The following is a 27382-nucleotide window of genomic DNA, read 5'->3' on the forward strand; positions in this document are numbered from 1 at the left end:
GACTTATACGCCATATTATTATCAGTATTCAATTCAATATTGGTTGTATTAACCCTACAGAAGAGTTATTATTGCTTATATTATTGAAGTTTGTTTGTATTTATCCAAATGTTTAAACTTTTCTTTCTTCACCATTTCTTCTGACATATTTTTTTGTCCTCTTAAACTGGCCATTAGAAGGAACATTTGTGACGGACATTTTTTTGGCATAAAATCCTCTAAATGTCTTTTACTTTGCCATGATATTTGAAAGATAGTTTAACTGGGAATATAATTCTAGGTTGTAAGTTATTACCTCCTGGCATCTTTAACATCCTGTTTCATGGCCTTCTGACTTTTACTGGTGATATTTTAGCCATTTATGACTTTCATTTCTGATATTCTTTTTTGCTTCCCCACTGTGTTATTTCTGAGAACGTTGTCCTTGAGAACTATGTTGAATTGTAGGAACTGGAGGGAAAGTTTAGATAGGGAGGAGAGGGCTTTTGCTGCTCTGACATCCACTTTGGGTACCATGTTTTTTCTAATTATGTTTCTGTCTGCCAGTACAGTTCAGGATCTGGCAGTTCTAAAGGAGAACACAACTTCCAGAGTGTGTTTACCTCTCTTGAGTCACATTTTCACATTTTCTCTGGCCTTGAAAGTTTCCTTTGCTTTTCTGCCAGTTTAACAGGGCATTTGAAGAGATGTTTACAAAAAATAGCTTTGGATAAATAGAAGTTATTTTGTTTTGTTGTTGTTAGGATAAAGTTTCTGGAAATGTCATCTGCTTTTTTACCAGAAAAAAAAAATAGTATGAAAAGGGCTTGTGTATTCTGTTTGTGTCCAGGTTCGTTTACCCTGCTAGACCATGAGCTCCATCTAGTTTGACACTCTTTTAGTTATTCTTGATTCCCTAGACCCAGCATATCATCAGATATGTAATACACATCAGTGGATACTTAAGTTGTTGAAGGAGTGGGGCAGACAAAAATCAAGGTTGGTATGACTTCTGAGAAGAAGTGAGGTCATTGGACAGTAGAAGGTAATTTTTGAAAGAACAGTTTGTGAGGTGGTAGAGAGAAAAGATGTAGAGAGATAGATGGGCAGAGGAGTCAGAGTTAAATGGTAAGGTGGCTTCTCCAAGTACTGTAAATAAAGATGATGGGAAAAAGATGGAGAGGGTGAGCTTGATGGGGAGGAAGGACTGAAAAAATAACATTTTTAATATGAAAAATCTTTAATTACAGCTTAGGGTAGGAAGATCTGATAAAGAATGAAAAATTAAAGGAATAGAGAGTAATTGATGGAACAAGTCCACTGAGAAGGTGAACTATGAGATCAAGAGTATAATTAAAATGGTTAGCTTCAAAACAGAATGGAGAAAAAAAAGAATTAGTGGTAAATAAAACTCAGGTGAGAGTAAGAAGCAGGAAACATAAAGGAAGATTTTACTTGATGGAAACTGTTTTCTCATTTATTTAAAATGTATTTTCCAGAAGTTCCCATTGTGGCACAGAGGAAACGAACCTGACTACGAACCATGAGATTGTGGGTTCGATCCCTGGCCTCACTCAGTGGGTAAAGGATCTGGCATTGCCTTGAGCTGTGGTGTAGGTCACAGATGTGGCTCAGATCTGGTATTGCTGTGACTCTGGCATAGGCCAGCAGCAACAGCTCTGATTAGACCCCTAGCCTGGGAACCTCCATATGCCATGAGTGCGGCCCTAAAAAAGACAAAAATAAAATAAAATAAAATGTATTTCCCACTTATTACATAAAAGGATGAGAAGCATGTGGAATGTTAGTAAAAGGTATGCAACCACCCCCTGAAAATTTAATTGGTACAGCTGGGAGAGAATTTTAACAATAGGTAGGTAACATTGAATTCCATGTGAAAATATAACAAAAAGAAGATATTTGGGAAATATGACCCTATGATTCATAAGGAAATACCATCTATAGTCTCATGTGTGTTCATTTAACACTCTTATATGAGTAGTTTATTATATAATAGTTATCATACCTACCAGAATAGCATAGGTTTGTTTAGAGCTATAAATTGGGACACTAAGTTGTGAGTCTCTCTGAGGCCAGAGTGGAAACATCCCATCCCTTCATGTAGATGAGACAAGAGTTGAGGCTGAGTCTGGACAGATTTTTTTCTCTATTCTCAGCTTTGGTGACCCAGGGACTCAATGCTGAGTTTCGGTCTATGTGGAAATTTAAAACATGGTACAACATCTGCTGTCAAGGTACCAAATCATGTCCTGTGAAATAAAAAATGAATTTCTATATGGAGCTGACCTAAAGAACATTTTTATTTTATTTATTTGTTTATGTATGTATGTATGTATTTAAAGATTTTTCTTTAAAAGTGTAATTTTTTCTATTATAGTTGATTTACAATGCTCTGTCCATATATATATGTGTGTATATATATTTTTTCTCTCATTATCCTTCTTCATGTTCCATCACAAGTGACTAGATATAGTTCCCTGTGCTATACAGCAGGATCTCATTGCTTATCCACTCCAAATGCAGTAGTTTGCATCTACTAATCCCAAACTCCCAGTCCATCCCACTCCCTCCCCCTCCTCCTTGGCAACCACAAGTCTGTGCTTCAAGTCCATGAGTTTGTTTCTGTTCTGTAAATAGATAGGTTCATTTGTGCCATATATTAGATTCCAGGTATAAATGATATCATATGGTATTTGTCTTTCTCTTTCTAACTTACTTTACTTAGTATGAGAGTCTCTATTTCCATCCCTTTTGCTGCAAATGACATTATTTTGTTCTTTTTATGGCTGAGTAGCATTCCATAGGGTATGTATACCACATCTACTTAATCCATGCATCTGTTGATGGACATTTAGGTTGTTTCCATGTCTTGGCTATTGTGAATAGTGCTGCAGTGAATATAGGGTGCATGTATGTTTTTCAGTGAAAGTTTTATCCAGATATATGCCAAGGAATGGGATTGCTGGGCCATATGGTAGCTCTATATTTAGTTTTCTGAGGTACCTTTATACTTTTTGCCATAGTGGTTGTACCAATTTACATTCCCACCAACAGTGAAGGAGGATACATACCTTTTCTCCACATCCTCTTCAGCATTTGTTATTTGTGGACTTGTTAATGAGGGTCATTCTGACTGGTGTCCAGTAATAACTCATAGTAGTTTTGATTTGCATTTCCCTAATAATGATTGATGTTGAGCATTTTATTATGTGCCTATTGGCCATTTGTATATCTTCTGTAGGAAAATGTCTATTCAGGTCTTCTGCCCATTTTTTGATTGGGTTGTTGGGGTTTTTTGCTGTTGAGTTGTATAAGTCATTTGTATATTTTAGAGATTAAGCCCTTGTCAGTTGCATCATTTGAAAGTATTTTTTTCCCATTCCATAGGTTGTCTTTTTGTTTTATTTATTTATTTATTTTATTTACAGTTTCCTTTGTTGTGCAAAAGCTTGTCAGTTTGCTTAGTTTTTATTTCTGTTATTTTTATTTCTTGGGAGACTGGCCTAAGAAAACATTTGTAATGTTGATGTTAGAGAATGTTTTGCCTATGTTGTCTTCTAGGAGTTTTATGTTGTCTTGTCTTATGTTTAAATTTTGTGTTTATTTTTGCGCATGGTGTGAGGGTGTGTTCTAGTTCCATTGATTTACATGCAGCTGTCCAGTTTTCCAAGCACCACTTGCTGAAGAGACTGTCATTTTCCCATTTTATGTTCTTCCCTCCTTTGTTGAAGATTAATTGACCATAGGTCTTTGCATGTATTTCAGGGTTTTCTCTTCTGTTCCATTGGTCTATATGTTTGTTTTTGTATGAGTATCACACTGTCCTGATTACTGTAGCTTTGTAATATTGTCTAAAGTCTGGGAGAGTTATGCCCCTGCTTGTTCTTTTTTACCCCCCCTCAGGATTGCTTTGGCGATTGTGGGTCTTTTATGATTCCATATACAATTTTGCATTGTTCTAGTTCTGTGAAAAATTTCATGGGTAATTTGAAAGGGATTGCATTGAAACTGTAGATTGCTTTGGGTGGTGTGGCCATTTTAACAATATTAATTCTTCCAATCCAGAAGCATAGAATATCTTTCTATTTCTTTGAATCCTCTTTAATTTCCTTGATTAATGTTTTATAGTTCTCAGTATATAAGTCTCTCATCTCTTTAATCAGGTTTATTCCTAGGTATTTAATTTTTGGGGGTGTGATTTTAAAAGGCATTTTGTATTTTTATATTCTTTTTCTAATATTTAATTGTTAGTATACAGAAATACAATTGATTTCTGAATGTTAATCTTATATCATGCTACTTTGCTGAATTCATTGATTAGTTCCAGCAGTTTTTGTGTGGAGTCTTTAGGGTTTTCTATATATATAGTATCATGTCATCTGCATAGAGTAACAATTTTACCTCTTCTCTTCCAATTTAGATACCTTTTATTTCTTTTGTTTGATTGCTCTAGCTAAAGGACTTCCAATACTGAGAACATTTTTATAATTAGAATTGGCTACACATTTCACTAGCATTCCAAGTCTAATTGTGTCAGAAAAACTTTTCCCTGACACTTAAAATATTGTATAATATTCAAGCTAAATAATGTCCAAGACAAGTAGGCCACCTTTGAGTCATTGATAAGAAAGTATATATTTTTTTATGGAAGACCTATTCTACCCTTAAATTTTCACAACTGATTATTTAGGTAGAATAGAAACCCACAGCTCTGAATATCCACTTACTGAGTCATTGAAAGGCAATGGCCCAATACAAATATCATAATACATGATGAAATAAGAAGCAAAGATCAAATGGAAAATGCTCTCTGCAAAATGAAACACTTAGTCCAGGAAAGCCTCGGGTGTTAAACCTTGAACCTGAGAAGAGCTGCTCTGAAGTCTTGGCCTCCAGTGTATGAGCGTATCTGTTACTCTCTGTGTGGCTCCATGTGACATATATTTCTCAAATGTGGACAAAGAAAACAAACCCTAGCCTGGAGTGTGGGGCTGTCTAAAGATAACATCTTATTCATTAGACCCTCACCCCACATAGGCTGCTATTATCTAAAATCCCCTTTCCGACCAGGACCAGACATGATGCTCTTCACTGTGGCCCTCTCTGCTGTGTCCATTTGAGACACACCTCCCTTTACCACCTTATCCATTGCGATGCAAACCTTGTTCCCTATTACTTAGTTACCAGCTAACAACTAGGATCCTGTTAGTAAAGATCCATGTAAATAATTCCTCTTACGTAATTATGGGAGTCTTTTAAGGGATAAAATGCCTTTGCTGAAAAGATTGGCCTCGGAGTTCTCTTGTTGTGCAGTGAGTTAAAGATCTGGCCTAGTTACTTCAGTGGCTCAGGTTTCTTCTGTGGCAAGTGTTTGATCCTTGGCCCAGGAACTTCCACATGCTGAGGGCACGGCAAGGAAAGGGAAGGGAAAGGAAAGGAAAGAAAGGAAAAAGGGAAGGGAAGGGAGGCTATAGTGGAACTAATGTCAGGAGCTGGGAAAGCACAGGTTGACATTCATGCAAAAAGGAAGACTTTCATGCAAAAAGGAAGAATTTCTACTGTTTAAGGATACTGAGCATGTCCTTTGTGTCAAATACTTTGTCTGTTGCCTTCACGCACATTATCTGTTTTATTCTATTTACTTTATTTTATTGTCTTTTTAGGGCTTCAACCATGGCATATGGAGGTTCCCAAGCTAGAGGTCAAATTGGAGCTGTAGCAGCTGGCCTACACCATAGCCACAGCAACGCAGGATCCTAGATGCATCTGTGACTTACACCACAGCTCACCGCAGCACCAGATCCTTAGCCCACTTGGAAAGCCAGTGAAGGAACCTGCATCCTCATGGATACTAGTCAAATTAGTTTCCACTGAGCCACGGTGGGAACTCCCCACATTATCTCTTTTAAATCTTCCAAGAACAAGAAACAAACCAGGCGGCTTCACAGCTCTACTGCAGAAGATTTAAACCCAGGTGTGCTTGAAACTTAGAGCATGTTAATTCCTTGCTCATGATGCTCGAATGGTTTCTAATCACACTGAGAGTAAAGTCCTAAGTCTCTACCATGCGCTCTAAGGTCTTACCTTTCTAGCCTCTGTCTTCATGTCTCCCTTATCTCCTGTAGTTACCGTCTGGCCATCTGTAGTCATGTAGCCTTCTTGCTCTTCTTCTAACATCACACTTTTGCTCACATGCAGGATCTTTGCACATTCTGGTCTCATTTCCCTCGTGTATCTGGAGAGTCTATTCCAGTGTCCACACAAATGTCCCCTCCTTTTGTAAACAGACACGTATCATCCCCAATCGTCTGATTTCCTTTATCCTGCCTCGTTTTCCTTTGAGGCCTTTTCCACTATATGTTGTGTTAAACTATTCCATTATGTCTGTCATATCCTATTTTTACTGTGTCTCCTACTAAAATGTAAGTAAACTGTGTGGGTGGAGGCATTTTATAATATCAGTGCTTAGAACAACATCTGGCACTTAGGAGATGCTCAATAAATGTCAGATGTATGAATAAACGGTATGATTAGTTTTCTCTCCACACCCCTGTGCACCATTTTGATACAGCAGTAATGTTGGCATTTTATAGCTGGTACTACTGTTGACTGGGTGCTCACTGAATTTGAAGCAGGAGTTAAACACCTTACCAATTTTACTACATTTAATTTTTACACACTCATGAAGGCATACGAGTGATAATTTTTATTATTTCTTTTTTATTAGAGTATAGTTGATTTACAATGTTCTGTCAATTTCTGCTATACAGCATAGTGACCCAGTCATACATATACATACATTCTTTTTCTCATACTCTCTTCTATCGTGTTCTATCCCAAGAGATTGGATATAGTTCCCTGTGCTGTACAGTAGAATCCCATTCCTTATCCATTCCAGACATAATAGTTTGCATCTACCAACCCCAAATTATTATTATTATTATTATTTTTGTCTTTTTGCTATTTCTTGGGCCGCTTCTGCGGCATATGGAGGTTCCCAGGCTAGGGGGTTGAATTGGAGCTGCAGCCACTGGCCTATGCCAGAGCCACAGCAACGTGGAATCTGAGCTGTGTCTGCAACCTACACCACAGCTCACGGCAACACCAAATCGTTAACCCACTGAGCAAGGGCAAGGACTGAACCCGCAACCTCATGCTTCCTAGTCGGATTCATTAACCACTGCGCCACGACGGGAACTCCCCCAAATTATTATTTTTATTGTTGCCTAATTTACCTGAGGATATGTTATGCTCAGAAAAATTAAGTCACAAACTAAATAAGTGGAGCAGTGGGATTTGACTCTGGCATCCATATCATAAGCATTATTGACAGACATGGCCATGTTGTCTTATCAGTGCTTTTGTGATATCCAAACCCTATTAGCATAAGTGATTTAGCCCTGCCCCTTCTTATACAGATGATTAAAGTTGAGGCCAAGAGTAGTTTAGAGAATAGAAAAGACAGCAAGCTCTAGAACCCATACTTCTTTTCACTTTCCTGCATGTGCCAAAGCAGCCTGGGACCAATGAAGAATCTCTTGCAGAATGTTAGCTACCAATCAAGAAGGAAATGTGTTTAGGTCCTTCCTGACAGCACTAATCAAAATAATGCATTCAGTGGCAAATTCAGAAGAGAAGTATGTGAAATTGACATTTGGAAGTGTGAGCAATATTTGGATGAAATAAGAATCCTTTGGATATAAACTTGAAATTCACCCACAGTATTTGTGAGATTTTAGCACATCCATGTGTGACAAAGGCAGACTCCCAGTTCAAAATAGACTTCTGATCAAGTTTGTCACCATGCTTATGATATTTAAATGAGAAGAACCTGGATGCCTAAGAAACTTATTCCAGCACTTTTTTCTTCATGATATACACATTTGAAAATGCTTGTTCTCAGATATTGGAGCAGATATCAATATATTTTACTCAAAGAAGTTGAAAATGGCATTGACATTCAATTATATTGAAGTGGAAATCATAAAAAAAACCCACAATATAAGTACTGAACTTAAAAAAAATTGAATGGATGGATGGATACCTAGACAGAGATCGATATTCATTCATTTTTATCTCAAGCTTATATTTCAAAATATAAGAGCATTCCCATCCAGAAAGCGGCCATTTAGCATTTTTACTAATTATCTACCAGCATGGCAGAAATTGAACTTAACATTTATCTTGTTTTCTCCTGAAACAACACAGAAATGACATGACAAAGATAAAGGAAGCACAATTTCCCAAGGACAAAGAGAGCTAGAGGGGAGACAACAGGAGAAAAGAAAGTATTTTAGAAACTTGGGAAGGAATAGACATGTAGTAGCTTATATACAGAACAGAGAATGTAGAGAAGCCTGTAGAAGAGGAGGAGGTGGTGGGGGAAGGAAATCAAAAGGAACATGTTGACACTGTGGCGGAGCCCTGGACTTGCCCAGGAACCCAAGACAGCTCCTACTTACTGCTGAAAGTGGGAATCCGATGGGGCTGTAACCAGGCAGAAAGATGAAAGTTTAAATACAAAAGCATTTGGACCTCCAGATCACCTGCCAAGACTTCCTCCACTATAGCAGAGAAATGGACATTTGCCATATGAACAGGCCTACTTTGGGCGTTGGGACATCAGACCCTAGCAAAGGCAGGTGTAAGAATACAAGCCATTTTTCTGAAAGAAGACTGACTTTCACTATTTTTCTTGGGCTTGGTGTCTCCACTAAGCCCAGGGGTCTCAGTCTAATTATACCCATTCCAAGTTCCATTGCCTCACTGTCTTCCTTCCCAGGTGGGAGATTCAAGAGAACAGACCAAGGGATAATGCCATTGGGGTGTCTCCTAATGAAGTGTCACAGTCAGAGGATCACCTAGCAGTGAAGACTGCCACAGAACAAGTCGTACTCCCATTCCAGGACCTTCCAAGCATCACATGAGTGCCTCATTCTAAAACAAAGATGGACAGACATTGCCACTGCACATGTAAAGGAAAGACCTCCAACATAAAAGAAACCAAAATAAACAGAATGTGAAATATGCTTTTAATCAAAACAATGCAGAGAGAAGAAAAATTCAAAAGAACTGTGATTAATATCTCCAAAGAAAGAGAATATATCATACCCATTAAAAAAAATGCATATACGGGTGCATGTATCTTTTTCAATGAAAGCCTTGTCCAGATACATGCACAGGGGTGGGATTGCTGGGTAATATGGTAGTTCTATATTTAGTTTTCTGAGGTACCTCCATACTGTATTCCATAGTGGTTGTACCAAGCTACATTCCCACCAGCAGTGTAGGGGGACACCCTTTTCTCCACACCCTTTCCAGCCTTTGTTATTTGTTGAGTTGTTAATGATGGCCATTCTGACTGGTATGAGGTGGTATCTCATAGTAGTTTTGATTTGCATTTCTCTAATAATCAGTGATGTTGAGCATTTTTTCATGTGCTTGTTGGCCATCTGTAAAACTTTCTTTGAAAAAGATACGTACACCCATATATTCACTGTAGCACTATGCACAATAGCCAAGACATGTAAACAACTTAAATGTCCGTCCGCAGATGAATGGATTAAGAAGATGTGGTGTATATACATAAGGGAATACTACTCAGCCATAAAAAGAACAAAATAATGCCATTTTAACCTACTTGGATGGAACTAGAGACTCTCATACTAAATGAGGCAAGTCAGAGAAAGACAAATACCATAGTATATCACTTATATCTGGAATCTTGACTCTAATATACAGCATGAATGAACCTTTCCATAGAAAACAAACTCATGGACTTGAACAGACTCGTGGTTTCCAAGGAGGGGGAGGGAGAGGGATGGACTGGGAGTTTCGGATTAGTAGATGCAAAGTATTGCATTTGGAGTGGATAAGCAATGAGATCTTGCTGTATAGCACAGGGAACCATATCTAATCACTTGTGATGAAACATGACGGAGGGTAATGTGAGAAAAAGTATGTATATATGGCTTGGTCACTTCGCAGAAATTGACAGAACATTGTAAATCAACTATAATGGAAAAAATAAAAATCATTAAATAAAGAACCCAACACTATATGAGAGTCAGAATTGGAGAAAGTTCCTGTTGTGGCACAGCAGAAATGAGTCCAACTAGTATCCATGAGAATGTGGGTTCCATCCTTGGCCTCACTCAATGGGTTAAGGATCCAGTGTTGCCATGAGCTGTGTTGTAGGTCACAGATATGGCTCAGATCTGACATTGCTGTGGCTGTGGCTGTGGCTGGCAGCTGTAGTTCTGATTCAACCCCTAGCCTGGGAAATTCCACATGCCATGGGTGCAACCCTAAAAACCAAAAAAAAAAAAAAAAAAAAAAAGACATCGGAGAGAATGCTCCTAAATTTAAAAGTAGAGAAAAAAATTAGTTAGGGGTAATGAACCTAGAAAGTGGAATAAAGATATATTCTTTTTTATATGCTCTTCACTGTAAGGTCTACTTACTAGCCAGGATTGAACTATGGGTAATACTTGCTCATGATCTGGAAGGTTGAGGAGATGCCTAATATGATAGTGATCAGCGAGTGCTTGTGTTTGGCAGACAAGATTTCACCATGGCCTCTGGAGGTCTTTCTGAGAATCACCCAGCTCAGTGCTTAGTTTCTCAGACCCCTAGATTCTCCTAGGTCTAGAGAGCTTTCACTTGTCCTCATTCCTCTAGCCCTTCCACTGACTTATAAACACTTAATTCCTGCATTAAATTTCTCTCTGCATTTAATGCCTTGACCAGTTTCTATATTCCAAAGAAATTCACACATAGCAGGTAAACATGGTTGAGGATTTTGATTGGAGGGTGCGTGTGTGTGTGTGTGTGCGTGTGTGTGTGTATAATTGCAGGTAATCCAGGTGCTTGTCACTAGAGGAATTAATGAGTAAAACATTTTGGATATTGTTAGTGGTGCCTCATGGTATATGTCCATTGGAGTCACAAACTGTATGTGTATAAAATAACTTGCATGGATCCTAAAGAAACAGAAGAGTGTTTACTGGAAATAAGAGGAAATGTGATTGAGGACACACTACATTTACGTAAATGAAAACACAGAGGCAAAAGGATGCTATGCATTTGACATCAGAAGGTGTATGTATATGAGAGAAAGAAATGGGAGTTAGAGTTAAGTGTGGATGAAGAGGAGAGCATAATACAGCCCTTGGACAGACTGATAATGGTGCTGTTGACTAAGGAGCAACGTTCATTCAACTCTCTCCCCCCCACTCACACACACAGCTAAAACTGGTTAATTTGGAACCAGTACCCACTGATGTTTAAGTCTAGAAGTGATCTGTGACAAGGACAATAACCATGCAGCATGCAGTGACAATTAAGATGTAGGTTAGATAATATTTTCAGTGGTAAGCTCATTGAAGACAGGGATTTAGTTGAGTTCATCATTGTATTCCCAGTGCCGATAGATGCTCAACAAGTTTTTGTGAGACTGAACTAAAATCAGAGTACCTCCTACCACGGAGTTCAGGTTCCAAGGGCAAAATTCCCTCACCCGAAGTAAATCATAAAGATCTCACTTTCCAGTGCATCAGTAGTTGTGTAGTGAGAAGTAAAAAGCAGATTTGCAGTTGCCTTAGTTTTGACAATAATAGTGTCAAGTTCAGGGACATAAAGTTAGCCTTTTGCTTCCTGACCTTCAGCTTTCATACCACCTCCCTAGAGGCAGGTTTGGTGGGTAGATTGGGGTGAGTTCATTCCAAACTCTGTCTCTTTTTTTTTTTTTTTTTTTGTCTTTTGTCTTTTTGTTGTTGTTGTTGTTGCTATTTCTTGGGCCGCTCCCACGGCATATGGAGGTTCCCAGGCTAGGGGTTGAATCAGAGCTGTAGCCACCGGCCTACACCAGAGCCACAGCAACGCGGGATCCGAGCCACGTCTGCAACCTACACCACAGCTCACGGCAACGCCGGATCGTTAATCCACTGAGCAAGGGCAGGGACCAAACCCGCAACCTCATGGTTCCTAGTCGGATTCGTTAACCACTGCGCCACGACGGGAACTCCCAAACTCTGTCTCTTAACAATGTTTGAGATCTTCATCAGCCACATCTAGAATGAGAGGACTCAGTCAATGACCATTTGAGAAACAGAATTATTTTTCATGCATTTTAAAGAATCTTTGTTTTAGACTTACCATGACCCTGATCTTTATATAATATATAGACTCCCTTGCATTATTTAGGAGGATCCAATTACTGCATAGAAGATAACTTTTTAAAACTGATATTCAGTAACACATGTTGACAATTATAACAAAGGCTAAGAAGTATAATACGTTTATAAATGTATTTCTATTTACATTTATATTTATACATACATGTTACATATATACATACATACATATTATACACATGCATATATGTATATATTTCATTGACTTAACTGAGAGTACATTTGCTCTTATAAACAGCTTTATTGCATAATTGGTAATTAGGTCCTGCTTGTGTGTGTGTGTGGCATTAACATAAATTGATCAAGAACTGCACCAGGTGCATTCAATTAAAGTTTTAAAGCAGGGTATCATGTTTTACCACGTGGTTGCATTTTGAAATATATTTAATAGGTTTATTCCAATGTCAGGGTTGCAATAAATGGAAGTCAAGCTGACTGAAAACAGGCATGTCTTGTGGGTTAATCTTCCTGTCTCCTGATTTCCATCACCTACTTTGAACCTATTTAGTCATCCATTTGCAGACCTTGCCAAAGCCTGTGGCTGAAACCTACAGTTGTTCTTTTCTGTGCACTAGAAGAGCTACATATTTTCTTTGCTTAGGATGTTATTAGTCTGAGTCAGGCTAACATTAGAACTAACAAGGCACAGGGCCAATTATATCTATTATTTTTGTAAAATAGCTGGGTGGATTTAGGTGCAGCATGAATAAGGGAGACTTAAAACAGAGGCATTAAATAAACTGTGAGCCTATTCGCTAAATGTCCTGCCTCTTGTTACTATTCATTTGCTGGCTCTTGACATGTGTGATGAACCTCTGGGATAGGCCCTGACTAGCAGGCATCAGAGGTTTATTAGGGCATTAGACAATGCGGTTATTTTTAGGCTCTTCTTAGGACATTAAAAGTTTATGAAGTAGCTTAAAGCTGAAAACTCAGGCAAGGGGAAGTAAGATACATGTAGCTTTAGATACTGGATTTCTCTGGGAAATGAATCAATACTGATCCAATTAGTTGTTGCTAATACTTTCCTGGAAGAATATTCCTTTAAAGGCAACAACACAGTAGTTACAGTCTTAATATTTCTTAGAGGACATAGATATGGAACTCTTGTATCAGCTTTTGAAAGTAGAATGACTACTGGGACAAGCTTTTAAATGAAACTGCTAGGACTCCCCTAAAATCTCTCTCCGTATTCCAACTTGATTGTATACTCAGATCTACAATTTAGCAAACTATCTTTGTAGTCCTCAAAGCCCCTAATGGAAGGTGCATAAACTACATCTTCAGGGCTCATAATGAAGTGAATCTGTAAAGAATTAAAATTCATATATTTCCTGTTCATTCAAATGTTATTCATTCCTAAAGAACACTTTCAAATCCTCCTGCCACGTTCAAAAAGTCTTCCCTGATTCTTTTTGTATAAATAGGTATGTTTTATTTGTATTAGAATCTGTTTTGTATTCTCTAAATGTTTCATGCTTGAATGTTTCATGTTAGAATCTTTTCTCCTCAATTAACTAGCAAACTGCTAAGGGGAAGGGTATGCATGACATTTTATAACTTCCTGATACCTAATTAAGATGTTATAAATGCATGCTTTGAGACCTTCCTTTTTTGATCCAGCATATGGCAAATAGCAGATAAAATGTAAAAAATACAATTGCATAACTTCAGAGTATTAAGTGTACTGATAGACCAGAAAGGGAGTGAAATGCAAAATATTGAGCAAAATAACCTTCAGGTCTGTTGGGATCTGAGACTGGAAGCAAAAAGAGGTGGATTTCATGGGGTAGAAGGAAATATGATCCCTCACATGAAGTGGGGCACTAGAGCTGGTCTCACTGTTGGGCCAGTGTGGAGCTTCCTGACACTGAAAAGGCAGTTGAAAATTGCCCTGATATACTAATTTTTGGGGATACAATGTGTGTAACGTAGCTTCTTACAGAGGCACAAAGAAGCAGACAGCCTTGCAGCCAGGCACCCTTGAGCCAAGCCACCACTTGGCAGCAGGAAATGAACTCATGACAGATTAAATGAAAATAAAAGAAAAATATCAATAGTGGTTTTAAAATAAGTATGTTTAGAATCTCGGGAGTTCCCGTCGTGGTGCAGCAGAAATGAATCTGACTGGGAACCATGAGCTTGCCAGTTTGATCCCTGGCCTTGCTCAGTGGGTCAAGGATCCGGAGTTGCCGGGAGCTGTGGTGTAGGTCTCAGACATGGCTCGGATCTGGTGTTTCTGTGGCAGTGGCATAGGCCGGCAGCTACAGCTCAGATTAGACCCCTAGCCTGGGAACCTCCATATGCCGCGGGTGCGGCCCTAAAAAGACAAAAAAAAAAAAAAAAAAAAAGAGATAATTTAATATAGTTATAGGTGTTCCAGGAGAGAACTGAAGAAATGCCTGAGAGGATATATTTAAAAATGTTAAGAGGGGAGTTCCCGTCGTGGCGCAGCGGTTAACAAATCCAACTAGGAACCATGAGGTGACGGGTTCGGACCCTGCCCTTGCTCAGTGGGTTAACGATCCGGCGTTGCCCTGAGCTGTGGTGTAGGTTGCAGACGCGGCTCGGATCCCGCATTGCTGTGGCTCTGGCGTAGGCTGGTGGCTACAGCTCCAATTAGACCCCTAGCCTGGGAATCTCCATACGTTGCGGGAGCGGCCCAAGAAATAGCAACAACAACAATAACAACAACAACAAAAAAAAAGACAAAAAAAAAAAAAGTGTTAAGAGGGAGTTCCCATCATGGCGCAGCGGAAACAAATCTGACTAGGAACCATGAGGTTGCAGGTTCAATTCCTGGCCCTGCTCAGTGGGTTAAAGATCTGATGTTGCCATGAGTTGTGGTGTAGGTCTCAGACGCTGCTCGATCCTGCGTTGCTCTAGCTGTGGCGGAGGCTGGCAGCTGTAACTCCTATTCGACCCCTAGTATGGGAACCTCCATATGCCGTGGCCCCAAAAAGCAAAACATAAATAAATAAATAAACTTAAAAAATAAAAATGTAAGAATTTTCTGACTTGAGGAGAGACATAAGTTCAGAGTAAAAATCTCCACCAAGTATCAATCATAACAAAGAAAAATCAGTCCAAACTCATACCTGCCTTAATGAAACTGTAGTATATCAAGGATAAGGAAGAGAGTTGATAGTTGGAAGAGAAAGATGTGATGGGAGACCTCTCAGCAGCTATAATAACTGTTAGAAGAACATGGAATAATGCCTTCATGATCCTAAAGGAATATCATTTTATATATAAATTATATACCTCGCTAACATACTATTTAATGAGGTTGTAATAAATATACCTTCAGTTATATAAGGCTAAGAGTATTTATCTATTACTCCATACCCTCATTAAAACAATGACTGTGACATTCCTTTATTGAAAGTAAAAGAGGAATATGTAAGAAAATAATGACAAAATATGTGAATAAATAGAATAAACTAATTGCAAAAATATTATGAAATTTTTAAAATTTAACATTTTAGACAAGTATAAAGTTGAGCATTAGAGCTACTTAAAACATGCTCACATCTTTAGATTTGGTTAAAAAAATTCATAGTTCTGCATGTTAAATAATAATTGCTGAAGGAAGAGTTACCAAACCAGCAAAGGGGAAAATGATGACGATGACGATGATAATGCTGCTGCTGCAGCTGCTGCTGCTAACTTCTTTGGTCCACAGGAATGTAGAAAAGCAATGAGAAAACAAAAACCTATCAAGGCATAAGTCAAAAATAGAAAATGAGATAGTATACATAGAATTCATCACATCATGTTAAGAAGGTTAAATGCTCTCAATAAAATATTAGATTGAACACAGTCTACCTATAGAATTGGTCCTTCCCCTATCTGTGGGTTTAGCATCTACGGATGGATTCAATCCACAGCTGGCTGAATGTACACATGTAGAACCAGAGATACCTAGGGCCTACTGTTCTCACCATTTTATGTAATGGACTTGAACATCCACAGATTTTTGGTGTCAGGGGAGAACGGGGGAGGAGGGTCTGGGAACCAGTCCCCTTTCAATTCAGGGGGACAACTGTATACTGGTTTTGGGGGTATAAGTGAAAAAAAAATGGCATAGAAAAGTTAAAATTAAGGAGCTTTTAACACTCAAAGGCTAATCAAAAAAGTTTCTGCTGCGTACTAATAGCAAAGTAGAATTTAAAGCAAAGGCCTTCAATAGGACAATTATTTCATTCTAATAAAATGAAAATTCTAATAGAAGCAAAACGGTGTAAAAATAAATAATATGTAGATAATAATAGAACCTTGAAATGCACAAAGCAGAAAACAAACCTCAAATTAAGGAAATTGACAGATCTAGAAATACCATGGAAAATTTTAACATATTTTTATCTTAATAAAGTAGGCAAAATATTAGCCAGTATATGGGACTATACTATGAACAAAACAGTAAGATTGCTCATATATATTGATAATGTATGTATTTTAAAAGCATATGAATCATAAAACAGGTCATATAACAGACCAGAATAGTATTTCAAAATATATCAAAAGACTAGCCTAATGCAGACCTCCTAGTATGGTTAAAGTATTCTCTACTCAGCATACCTTTCCCATAGCATTAGGTTTCTAGCAGCCACAGAATAAGCACTAAGATATTGAATTACCTGAACTAGTGTCGTAAAAGCTACATTATATTCTAGATTTCATTCTTCACTGTTTTATACATATGCAGCCTAAAACTGTCCGTGAACTTATAGAAGTCCTGTAAGGTGCATAGAAGAAAAAAACAGAAAATGAACAAAACCAGACTAGTCTTTCACCATATGAAAAAGCTATATGCTTTCATTCTTTCTTTCTTTTTTTTTTTCAGTTACATTTGGAAGTGTAAAATCTCTAAAATTAGTGAAAACAAAATAACTCAATTATTTCAAAATTATAAATTGACTGAGGCATTAATTTTTACTAATTAATATTACATTGTTTGATTTACTACTTAAGCATTTTGTATTAATCTCATCAATGAAAACTTTATTGCTTTTGCTTCTATTAAAAGAGAAAAAAATGCTTGGTTAGCTATCATGAAACACGACGGTAGCTGATAAAAAGCTGAGACTATATGCCCTTTGGAAACAAAAAAAAATTCTCTTACATGGTTAGAGTTTACAGGTATAAACATCCTAGGAGAAAAAGAAAGGCTGGATGTTCTAAAAAGTAGACATTTTATCTATAATATTTACATTGGAAAGATACCATGTCTAATCCAACATTGCTTAAAATGTGGTTAATATCATTTTACCTTTACAAATATCTGCCAGTCATAGATCATCAGTATAATTATTGTTGTACATAGGTATTTTTATTGTGAGGAACTGAGGCTCACTCAAACGTCTTTAAGATTAAAACTGTACCCTTCATTTCTCCCTCCCCAAACTCTGTCATCAAGGACATACACATTTGATACACTATTTTTAATGTGATGTTTTTAAGGTAAGGGTGTATATAAACTGAACTCAAATGAAACAGGAAAACCCCAGAAATTGAAACTGGTCTAGAATTTGACAGTTTTCTCCATCTCACTTGTGTGATCTTTCTAGTAACTTACTGTCAAGACATTTTTTTTTTTTCTTTTTTCTTTTTTTGTCTTTTTGCTATTTCTTGGGCCGCTCCCGCGGCATATGGAGGTTTCCAGGCTAGGGGTCCAATCGGAGCTGTAGCCGCCAGCCTACGCTAGAGCCACAGCAACGCAGGATCCGAGCCGAGTCTGTGACCTACACCACAGCTCCGGGCAACGCCGGATCGTTAACACACTGAGCAAGGGCGGGATCGAACCTGCAACCTCATGGTTCCTAGTCGGATTTGTTAACCACTGCGCCATGGCGGGAACTCCAAGACATTTCTGCTTCCTTAACATGTGTTTCACTCTTCCTTCATTTTCTCCGAACCAGCTTCTCTGGTTGGTTATAGGTTGTGTTTTCTAAATGGTTGTTCTCACAATGAATAGGTGGGCACGTTAAAAAAAAAAAAAAAAAAAAAGGAGAAAATCAGTATATCACTGTGTTTTAATAATTGAGAAAGTAAAGTGCTTACACATCAATATGTGGCTTATATGTGCTCAGTAAGTGGTAGTTAAAAATTAGTAGCTCTGTGTAATTGTACTTACACAAATGTATTCCCATTATAGTGAGACTTTGACAAGCAGGAATAGAGTATGGGCTTTGTTATATCTGATTTTGAAAAGCAAAGATGATAAGACTATACCCTGTTTTATTTATTTCAATTTTACAAGTATCCAAAATACTATATTTTGTCTAGGAAGAAAATGTTTTCACCATGAGAGTGACTAAAGAGAAAAGTGACTGTATTTGTTCAAAGAGTCATCATTTGTGTTATATGGGACATTTTACTGAGGCATTTAAAAGGGTGTTTCTATCACCAACTCCATTTTAAAAATTATCTCTGAAAACGAGAGAGGCATTGCTTGTTGAAGTTTCACTAAGCTCAAATTCTCATTTACGAAAGTTATCCCAAACTTCTACCGCTCTGCTTTTCTTTTATTTGATTTCTAGTCCATGATATATGTTTTTGAATTAAAAAAAAAAAACAAAACTAAACTACTCCTTAGTGTACTTATTTAATTCAACAAATAATATACATGTTCCCTAGTACAGAAAAACCTAATCTCTTCTGAAGGACAGATATTTCTTTTGTAATGTTTAAAAAAAGAAAGCTGGAGTTCCAACTGTGGCACAAGGAGTTAAGGCAGACTCTTGGGAATTAAGACGCAGGTACAATCCCTGGCACAGAGCAGTGGGTTAAGGACCCAGCATTGTCCCAGCTTTGGCTTGTAGCTGATCCCTAGACCAGGAACTCCATATGTTGCGGGGTGGCCAAAACTAAAAATAAATAAATAAATAGAAAGCCATCCACCTCCAATAATCCTTTGGCTAAAAGTTAATTAATGGACTTCCCATTGTAGCTCAGCAGTTGTCTCTGTGAGGATATGGGTTGGATCCTGGCCTCACTCAGTGGATTAAGGATACAGCCCTGCCACAAGCTGCAGTGTAGGTTGCAGATGCAGTTCGGATGCAGTATTGCTGTGGCTGTGGTGTAGCCTGCAGCTTCAGCTCTGATTCAACTCCTAGCCCAGGAACTTCCATATGCTGCGGGCGCAGCTGTAAAATGGGGTGGGGAGGAGGATAACTACCAGCTCAATACAGATGTCTCTAAACTAAAATTAAATGTCAAATTAACATTTTCATAATGAAACAGGAAAAACTTGATAACTAAAAATTATTGTCTGCCACTATATACCATTATCTTTAGTTCACAGACATCTCGGTTTAAAATTTTCCTTTTCATTATCATGCACATTGTTGATGATTTCCTTAAATTGAAATGGTATGAACTACCCATTCCCAAAGGTTAATATTTTAGTAACCATATTGAAAGGTAGGAAACTATTGGGACAAAAAGTAAAAGACAAGTGAGGTGAAGACTGAAGTTATCAAAAACTTTAGAATGAGTTTTTGAAAACTTTGGTCATTTTAACCATTTATATGATATTTGAATGCAATTGCAAGAAGTATGAAATTGAAATTGAAAAGCTGAGTTTGATATTTGGTTATAAATATGACATTGTGGGTGTTGGATCTTTAAAAAATGTGTTTTTATTATATGAGGAATATACTCCAAAATTTAAAAAAAATATATGATTGTAGTAAAATGAAAGGAGCATTGGCAAGGTGTCAAGCTAAATTTAGAAGCAGAAACAAACAGAAAACAATAGATAGTAACAAGGAAAAATATGTATCAGGCACTGAAAAAAAATGCACTTAAGATAAAATAGAGCTGGTACTGACTATTTTAATAGTAATGGCTAAAAGTAATTGAACACTTACTAGATGCCAGGTAACATATTTGACACATATTGTTCTGTTTATTTCAAGCAGCCTTTCTTCTCAAATGGGAACTAAAATCATCCACCTTTTAGAGCTAAGGAACTAGGTTTCACATAGGCTAATAAATTATCTATGTCACATATTTTGCCCTGTGTTTTCATTCCACTTCATATTGTAAGCATTTTCCAAGTCGCTAAATTATAATTTGAAAACTCGAAACACACAAAAGATAGCCGTCGAACTATATTATTATATAAATAGGTCACTTTGTGTGCATCCAATCCCTAATTATTGAAGACCCACCAGCATTGGTAACTTGTTTAAACTTTACTAAATATAGGGAAAACACCTCATATATTTTCACATGGCAGGGCTTGAATAAATATTATCATGCAAGTCTCAAATGGGAAAAAACTCAGGTTATTTAGCATATTTTATTTAAAATTTTCCCCAGAGAGTAATCTTTCAATTCTTTTATCCCTTCAATATCAGTATAATGAAATATAATTGAAAATGACTCAGCTGTTTGGGAACATCTCTTAAATTATCCTTTAGCAGTGGGACATCTCCACTGATACTGAGTTTATCCTCACCCCTGGCAGATTCCTCCGATTTCAGAAATCTCTGATACTTTAAAGGTTAGGCTAAGTGAACACTGATAAAATGTAGAGGTGACAAAATATAGAGGTAAACCACCTCCTGTGACTCCTAAGGAAAAGACAGTGGGGGCAGTTTCTACCCATGGTGGAGTAGGGGGGTTATTTTCTATTCAATTACACCCCATAGAACATTTTAAAAAGAAAAGCCTTGACTCCAGATATCAGCCATGTATAAATACTTGTGGTGTATAAAACCAGAAGCAGCTAATATTTTTTAATGGAGATAAAAAAAGCACATAGAAAACAATAACATTTATTTTAAATCATAGTTTACACCAAAGTAATTGAATTTAAAACTAATTAAACAAGAAAACATCAATTAGATATCTCTTCTCCCTCTTGTACAATTACATTGTTTTATTGCCCATGTTTCATAATTGTTGCCAAGCAGCTTTTAAATCTTATCATTACTTTTGCAGAAAAGGAAACTGTGAAGTGTTATATGTTCTGGAATCTAAGGTGTTTTGATAGGTTGGCTGCTGGTGCTGAAATTAGGTCCTTTTTACAGATGCTCTTAGTACATTTGATTTTATTAGAAATATTTGAGCTCATGGTGATCTCATTCCTGGAAATAAATAATTACAGTTGCTCATGACTACTTTATATTATAGCCAGATCTAAACCTAGCCAAGTTACCATGAACTCCCCTTACTGACTCGCCTGACTTCAAGCAAAAAGAAAGACAGTACCTTTAAGAACAAGCTGTTTTCAAGGGCAAAAGATGCCAAGGTCCTATTTAATTGCATCACGGAGCAGGCAGGTATAAAAGGAAGGGGGTATCTGTGAAAACACTATCTCACTCTTTAAATGAATTCAATTTTTGCCCAACCTTCCTTTTATTCTTCCCGTTTTGGGAAGATGAATTTAGTTGAAGAGCACTGTTTTAAAAAATATTTCCAAGTAAAAAGAACTTTCATAAGGAATTAGTGCTGGATTTGTAATTCCATATGTAATACATAATTCAATGTGGAATGTGGAATTCTGCTGCTGGAGAACGTTTTTTTCATTCTTCGGTGTCCTTATTCATGACTGCTCTTTTGATACGTTTTTTCCTTCATGTAGCCTAAAACTTATAATAACCTGATCCCATCCATAATGATTCTGCATCACACTTGTTAGTATATCGTAGAACTTTTTACCCATTGTTCAGACTTTCATACCCATAATCTCACTGATAACGTATATATGTATCGGTCCTGAGGGAAATTCTAAATATTACTTTAAACATCTCAAGATCATATAACAGAAGCTCAGAAAGATTCAATCTATGCCCAGCCTTCCAAGGCTGGTAAACAAGTGAAGGGGGGCAGAATTCTTTGTCTCCTACTACTCCTCCCCAAAGCCTTGTCCTAACAACCACACTCCCATTGACTTCTCTTGGAATTCCTTCAGGATTTATGTAAAAACACAGGATTTAGCACTTGAAGACTAGCTTGCATTTCTCTGTAATGAAATCTCTGGTGCTTTTGCTCTTAAATTATATTTTAAAGTCCTCAAAGATCAGCATCTTTTGTGCCAGCTCTTCGCACTGAACAGTGTTTTAGTGGGCAAGGGGCAGAAGTACAAAAATGACACTCCTTTGCCTATAGGAATATATGTAACCCTTTACAGATATAGATCCTTTGCTATTAGGTCTTCTTGCTTCCATCTCCTTACTTTTTGTTTCCACCTCTGATCCCTAACCTGTTTACCTGCAGTGATTCAACTACCCGTCAGTCGTTGAGGTTTGGCGTATGCCTGTATGATCCTTTTGCCTAAGAACACTCTCAACTTGAGTATTTGGTCAGACTTTCAGACTGAGCACAACTAAGTACCTTTACTGGTCATGCATTTTTGATGTTACTTAATCGGTAAAGTTGTAGCTATTTGGGGGGCAGATGAGCATTCTAAGAAAATGACTTGACAAAAAAAAAAAAAAAAAAACTAAAAGAATTTGCTGAACTTGTTTAGAAGTATCCAAGTGTATAATATTTGTTTTGCCTTGTTGGGAGATAACTTATTTGGCCCAGAACAGGTCTCTACCACCCAGAGGTAAAATGGCCTATCCAACCCAGCAAACCAGAAATAAATGAGTTGTATTGAAATGGGTTAATGGTTCCAATTCTCCACTGGTCACTATTGGTGACACTAGGAAAAAAACAAAACAAACAAACGAACAAACAAACTTGTGTAGTTAAATACATGATTGATATTGAAAGGTCTTTGTTATAATAGCCAGAAGTATTATTATGACAAATTTGGCTAGGTTTCAGAGTACCAGCAGACAGCTAGCAAGCAGAACTCAAAAAAGATGTAGACAATTGTGTAACAATTGTAGTTACATGGAAACTCCCATAAATATCCATTGAGGTGAAAAGACTATTCTTAAAATAGTCTTTCTGCTGAGATGATGCTTTTTAATCTGTAGCCACCATAAAGTTCTCTTTACTAAGAAGATACTTAATATAAATGACCTCTCCCCAACTCTTAAGAACCATGAGCCCAACTTTCTCCTCTTTTAGGAAGGTACTGAGAGTATTTGACATCCTTGTTGTGTTATCATCACGTAGTCTTATCCTTTAAAATATGCAAGAATTGCTGAAGAGGTAAAGGCCATGCCCAGTATCCCACATAAAGTAGGAGATTTTGACATGGCTAATTAGACATGGTCATGATGCTGTGATGTACATCTTGTAACGCCAAAAAGTTCTATTCTTTAGGATACTGGTTTCCAAAAGGTGTACACGCTGGGCATCCTATCATTGTTGCTGACTCTATCCCTTTGCCTCTACTCTGTTCTTCAATCCCCTTGCAGGCACCAGGGTCAGCTCTCAAGGAAATGAGAAAAAGGGGTGAACCCACTGACCCAGGCATCCCATCACTGTCTCCTGAGGCAAGAGTGGCGTTTTCTGTAATAAGCAGATGAGGGTGCCCAAGGATACTGCAAGTTTGCACTAGCCTATTCCTGGTTTCACCGAAATATGAGCTAATTATTTCACTGAGTTTTCCTGCCACACTGCCCCATCTCTCCCTTTCTAGGCCATTCTGGCTAGTACAGTCAGGGATTCCATCTGCAATGGTCCGGGTGCTGGAGAGATTGATCTGCAGAGGACCGCAGCCCACACAACTGACATCCGGAATATCCAAGCTCTTCATGCTATCCTTCTAGAAACCCCAGTGTCGCTGGTGGGGCCAAATGGGCTTTGGGTCTCGGGGATGATGCAGTCTTCGCACTTAGAACCTTCTGAGGGCGCCTGGGCGTTGCATCCTGTGGTGCGCGCTCAGGGGCCCCCTCGAGGCGGGGCCGCGCGCAGCCCGAGCTCAGCGGCCGCCGTACCCGCGTGCCGTCGAGAGTTGACTTTTCTGGCCGCCGCGGGGGCCGCGTCCGTAGCCATGTCGCGGTTCTGTCGGCGCAAGTACAAGAACGGGGACCTGGTGTTCGCCAAGTTAAAGGGCTATGCCCACTGGCCGGCCAGGATCGAGCAAACAGCCGAAGCCAACCGCTACCAAGTGTTTTTCTTCGGGACCCACGAGACAGCCTTCCTGGGCCCCAAGCATCTCTTCCCATATGAGGAGTCAAGGAGAAGTTCGGCAAACCCAACAAGAGAAGGGGCTTCAGCGAGGGGCTGTGGGAGATCGAGAACAACCCCACCGTCCAGGCTTCCGATTACCAGTTTGCGCAGAAGAGTGGCACTGAGGAGCTCGAGCCGGAGGCCACCGAGGGCTTTGAGGACCTGAAGAGCCTCACCGATGGCAGCGGCGGAACCAAGCAAGGGCGGCGGGGCCTGGACCCACCAGCCTTGCAGAAGAAGGAGCGGCTGAAGAGGAGTGCGGGGGACCCACCAGAAGGCATCCCCAAACGTCCCAGGGAGGCCAATCCGGAAGCAGGGAAGGAGATGGAGGAGGCCGCGGCCGCGGAGGATGCGAGGCCACCACTCCCGGAGGCGGAGATCAACCACGCAGTGACCCAGTGGGGACCCACTTGGGAGCCGCCGGTGGAGGAGGAGTGGGAGTGGGAGGAAGAGGCTGCTGAGAGAGAGGCTGAGGCTGCAGGCTTCGGACGCCCAGAGAGCCAGTAGTCACCAAGGTTTCAAGAAGAGCCCTCGCCCCTTCCCGCTGTGGTCTGGCTGTTACTAGGAAAACTGGTCTGGGCCTGCAAACTGGGACCGCCTCCACTGTCCCCACCCGCTCTCCTCCACCCACTCTCCCTCTCCAAGCCTGGCTCTTGGGGACTGACCAGGATGGGACAAGCCACCAGGCCCTCACCTCTGTGCCCCTACTCCCTTAGGGTCTGAGTCAGAGCCTCTGCTCCCTGGAATGAGACAAGACCGCCACCGTGTTCCCTCCCTGCCTGGAACTGTTTCCCAAGGCTCTGTCTAGGCAAGGGCTGGCCGTTTCTACCTCCCAGCATCCCTCTGTCCCTTCCCTTTCGTTCTGGAGCTCTGCGTCGGAATCAGTGGTAGATGTGGAAGGGGTGGGGGGTAAGGAGCAGGGGACTTCTAGGGGCCTTTGAGAGGGGTAGCTCTCAAACTGTGGTGGTGTGGGTGGCAGGAGAGTGGCATCTTCCTGAGGGCATAGGAGTCCTCTCCTCCTAGGCCTACTTATCAAGGGCCTAGATGCTGAGAAAGTGGGTCGTCTTATGGGGCAGGGCCTTCCTTTTGCTGACCCAGGGTGTTCTGGGAATTGTAGTTTTTCATCAGATAATTTGGGTGGGTGCTTCCAAGTTTGTGAGATCATTAGCTTTGCCCAGTTTCTTGGGTTGGAAGGTTAAGGAGCATCTGAACCCATTTAGATCTTTAGGGCCATATGGGATATTCTGGGAAGACCACTGGCCACCCCTTCCCCTCTTTCCACAGCCTCAAGTCCACCCTACATTCTTACATATCAAACAGGCATAAAAGAAATGGATATGTCTCCACTCTGCTCCTAGCTGTTCCATCGCTTCCCCCGTTTGTGAAACGAACTAAGAAGTTTCCTTTCTCTTTGGATTTTGATGACTTTCTTTTTGTAGTTGAGGCTTTGGTGTTCCTTTGCAGTGTCATTTCTCATCCACGTCCTCCAACCTGGTGCCTTCAGTATTGTCGCCAGATCTGATATGTCACCCACTGAGTAGACAGAGGGAAATGAGGGGCCCCTCTCCACCTCTTCCTAATAGTCTCTTTATGCCTTCCTTCGTCTTTTGTCTCTTTCACCCCACCCTTCTTCTCCTTTGGGCTCTGATGACAAATTGTTGACTGTAACTTTGAAAGTTTAGATCTGAATTCTGGGAAATAAAGCCTGTTGAGTACTTTGAACAAATATCAGGTCTGTTCTTTTGGTTTCTAAAGAATTGGCCCTGAAATGTAATGCTCCTTTTTTTTTTTTTTTTTTTTTTTTTTTTTTTTTAGTATATATGCTGTATTAACAGCAGTTCTTTGTCAAGGGGATCTTTTAGAATCACCCTTGATAAACCTTTGTTACCTTAAGGTCTCTACCCTTCACTCCATCTATGGTCATTGCTGTCACTGATAGAAAGAATAGAAATAAGTTAACTTAAAATGTTTGCCATTGTGGCTCAGCAGGTTAAGAACCTGACATAGTGTCCATGAGTTTGATGCCTGGCCTCCCTCAGTGGGTTAAGGATCTGGCATTGCTGTGGCTTTGGCATAGGCCTGCAGCTGCACTTCTGATTCAACCCCTAGCCTGAGAACTTCCATAGGCCACAGGTGGGACCTTAAAAGGAAAAAAAAAGTTTCATTGGTGACACCAAGGGCAGTAACTGAGTTTCTAATAATCTACATGCTTTGCCAAATGACAGATTTGGAGGAAAATAAGAGAGTATTGGTCCTTCTTTTGTTGTTGCTGCTTTTCCAGATCTTCTCACTACTCTCTTTACTCCAACACCTTTTATAGGAAAACAGAAACAAAACCCAGACCACAGCGATTGCTTTATATGTCCAGTTCTTAAAATACGTATAATTGCAGAATACTTTGTCTTTTCAATGCTGTATGCACTTATTTGGGGATATTTAGATCTACTTAATGATAATCAGTTTATTGGTTAATACTGCATGCATGTAGAGACTAGTAAATACTGGAGCCCTTCTCATAGAACATGCCAACCCACTGCTAACCAACAAGAATAGCAACTGAAGACAATCCTATTTTTCTATCCTACTATACATTTCTTTTTTTTTTTTTTTTTTTTTTGGCCTCCTCGAGGCATATGGAGTTCTCAGGCTAGGGATCAGATCCAAGCTGCAGTTGCAACCTACACCAGAGCTGCAGCAACACAGGGCCTACTGGGCCGGGTTAGAAATCAAACCTCCATCCCTATGCTGCAGAGAGGCCACCAATCCCATTGAACCACAGGGGGACCTCCCATTCCTGTATAAATTAATATTATTTTCTTCCAGGGGAGATATATTACATGATTCCCTGTTTGTCAATTATCGCTACTATATAAATACTAGGAGTTACTATTCAGTGAATGTTTACCATGTGCTGAGAAGAATGGCCTCATTCAGTCATTGTAATAATCTGGCAAGGTAGGCATTCGTATTCACATTTCCCATTGGAAGTAGCTCTGGTTCAGAGAGGTTAAGTGGCTTTTCTTGCACTTCACAGAACACTCAGGATTCAATTACCAATTTTGCTGGTCCAAGCCTAAGCTTTGTCCCCTGAATTACACATTCAG

At 39.2% G+C, this 27382-nt stretch overlaps 1 protein-coding gene and 1 long non-coding RNA gene across 2 annotated transcripts in view; both read left to right on the forward strand.

Annotated features, from left to right (window-relative positions):
• LOC106504342 overlaps window positions 1-27382 on the forward strand; it is a 629832-nt gene that overhangs the window by 42944 nt on the left and 559506 nt on the right. The gene's annotated exons all lie outside the window — the stretch shown is intronic.
• HDGFL1 (HDGF like 1) lies at window positions 19161-26052 on the forward strand. The gene is given in 2 exon segments (XM_021099787.1): window positions 19161-24280; window positions 24283-26052. Coding segments are annotated over 2 exon segments (861 nt in total). The 5' UTR covers window positions 19161-23922; the 3' UTR covers window positions 24786-26052.

This window comes from Sus scrofa, chromosome 7 (assembly GCF_000003025.6).
Source record: "Sus scrofa isolate TJ Tabasco breed Duroc chromosome 7, Sscrofa11.1, whole genome shotgun sequence".
Taxonomy (NCBI): domain Eukaryota; kingdom Metazoa; phylum Chordata; class Mammalia; order Artiodactyla; family Suidae; genus Sus; species Sus scrofa.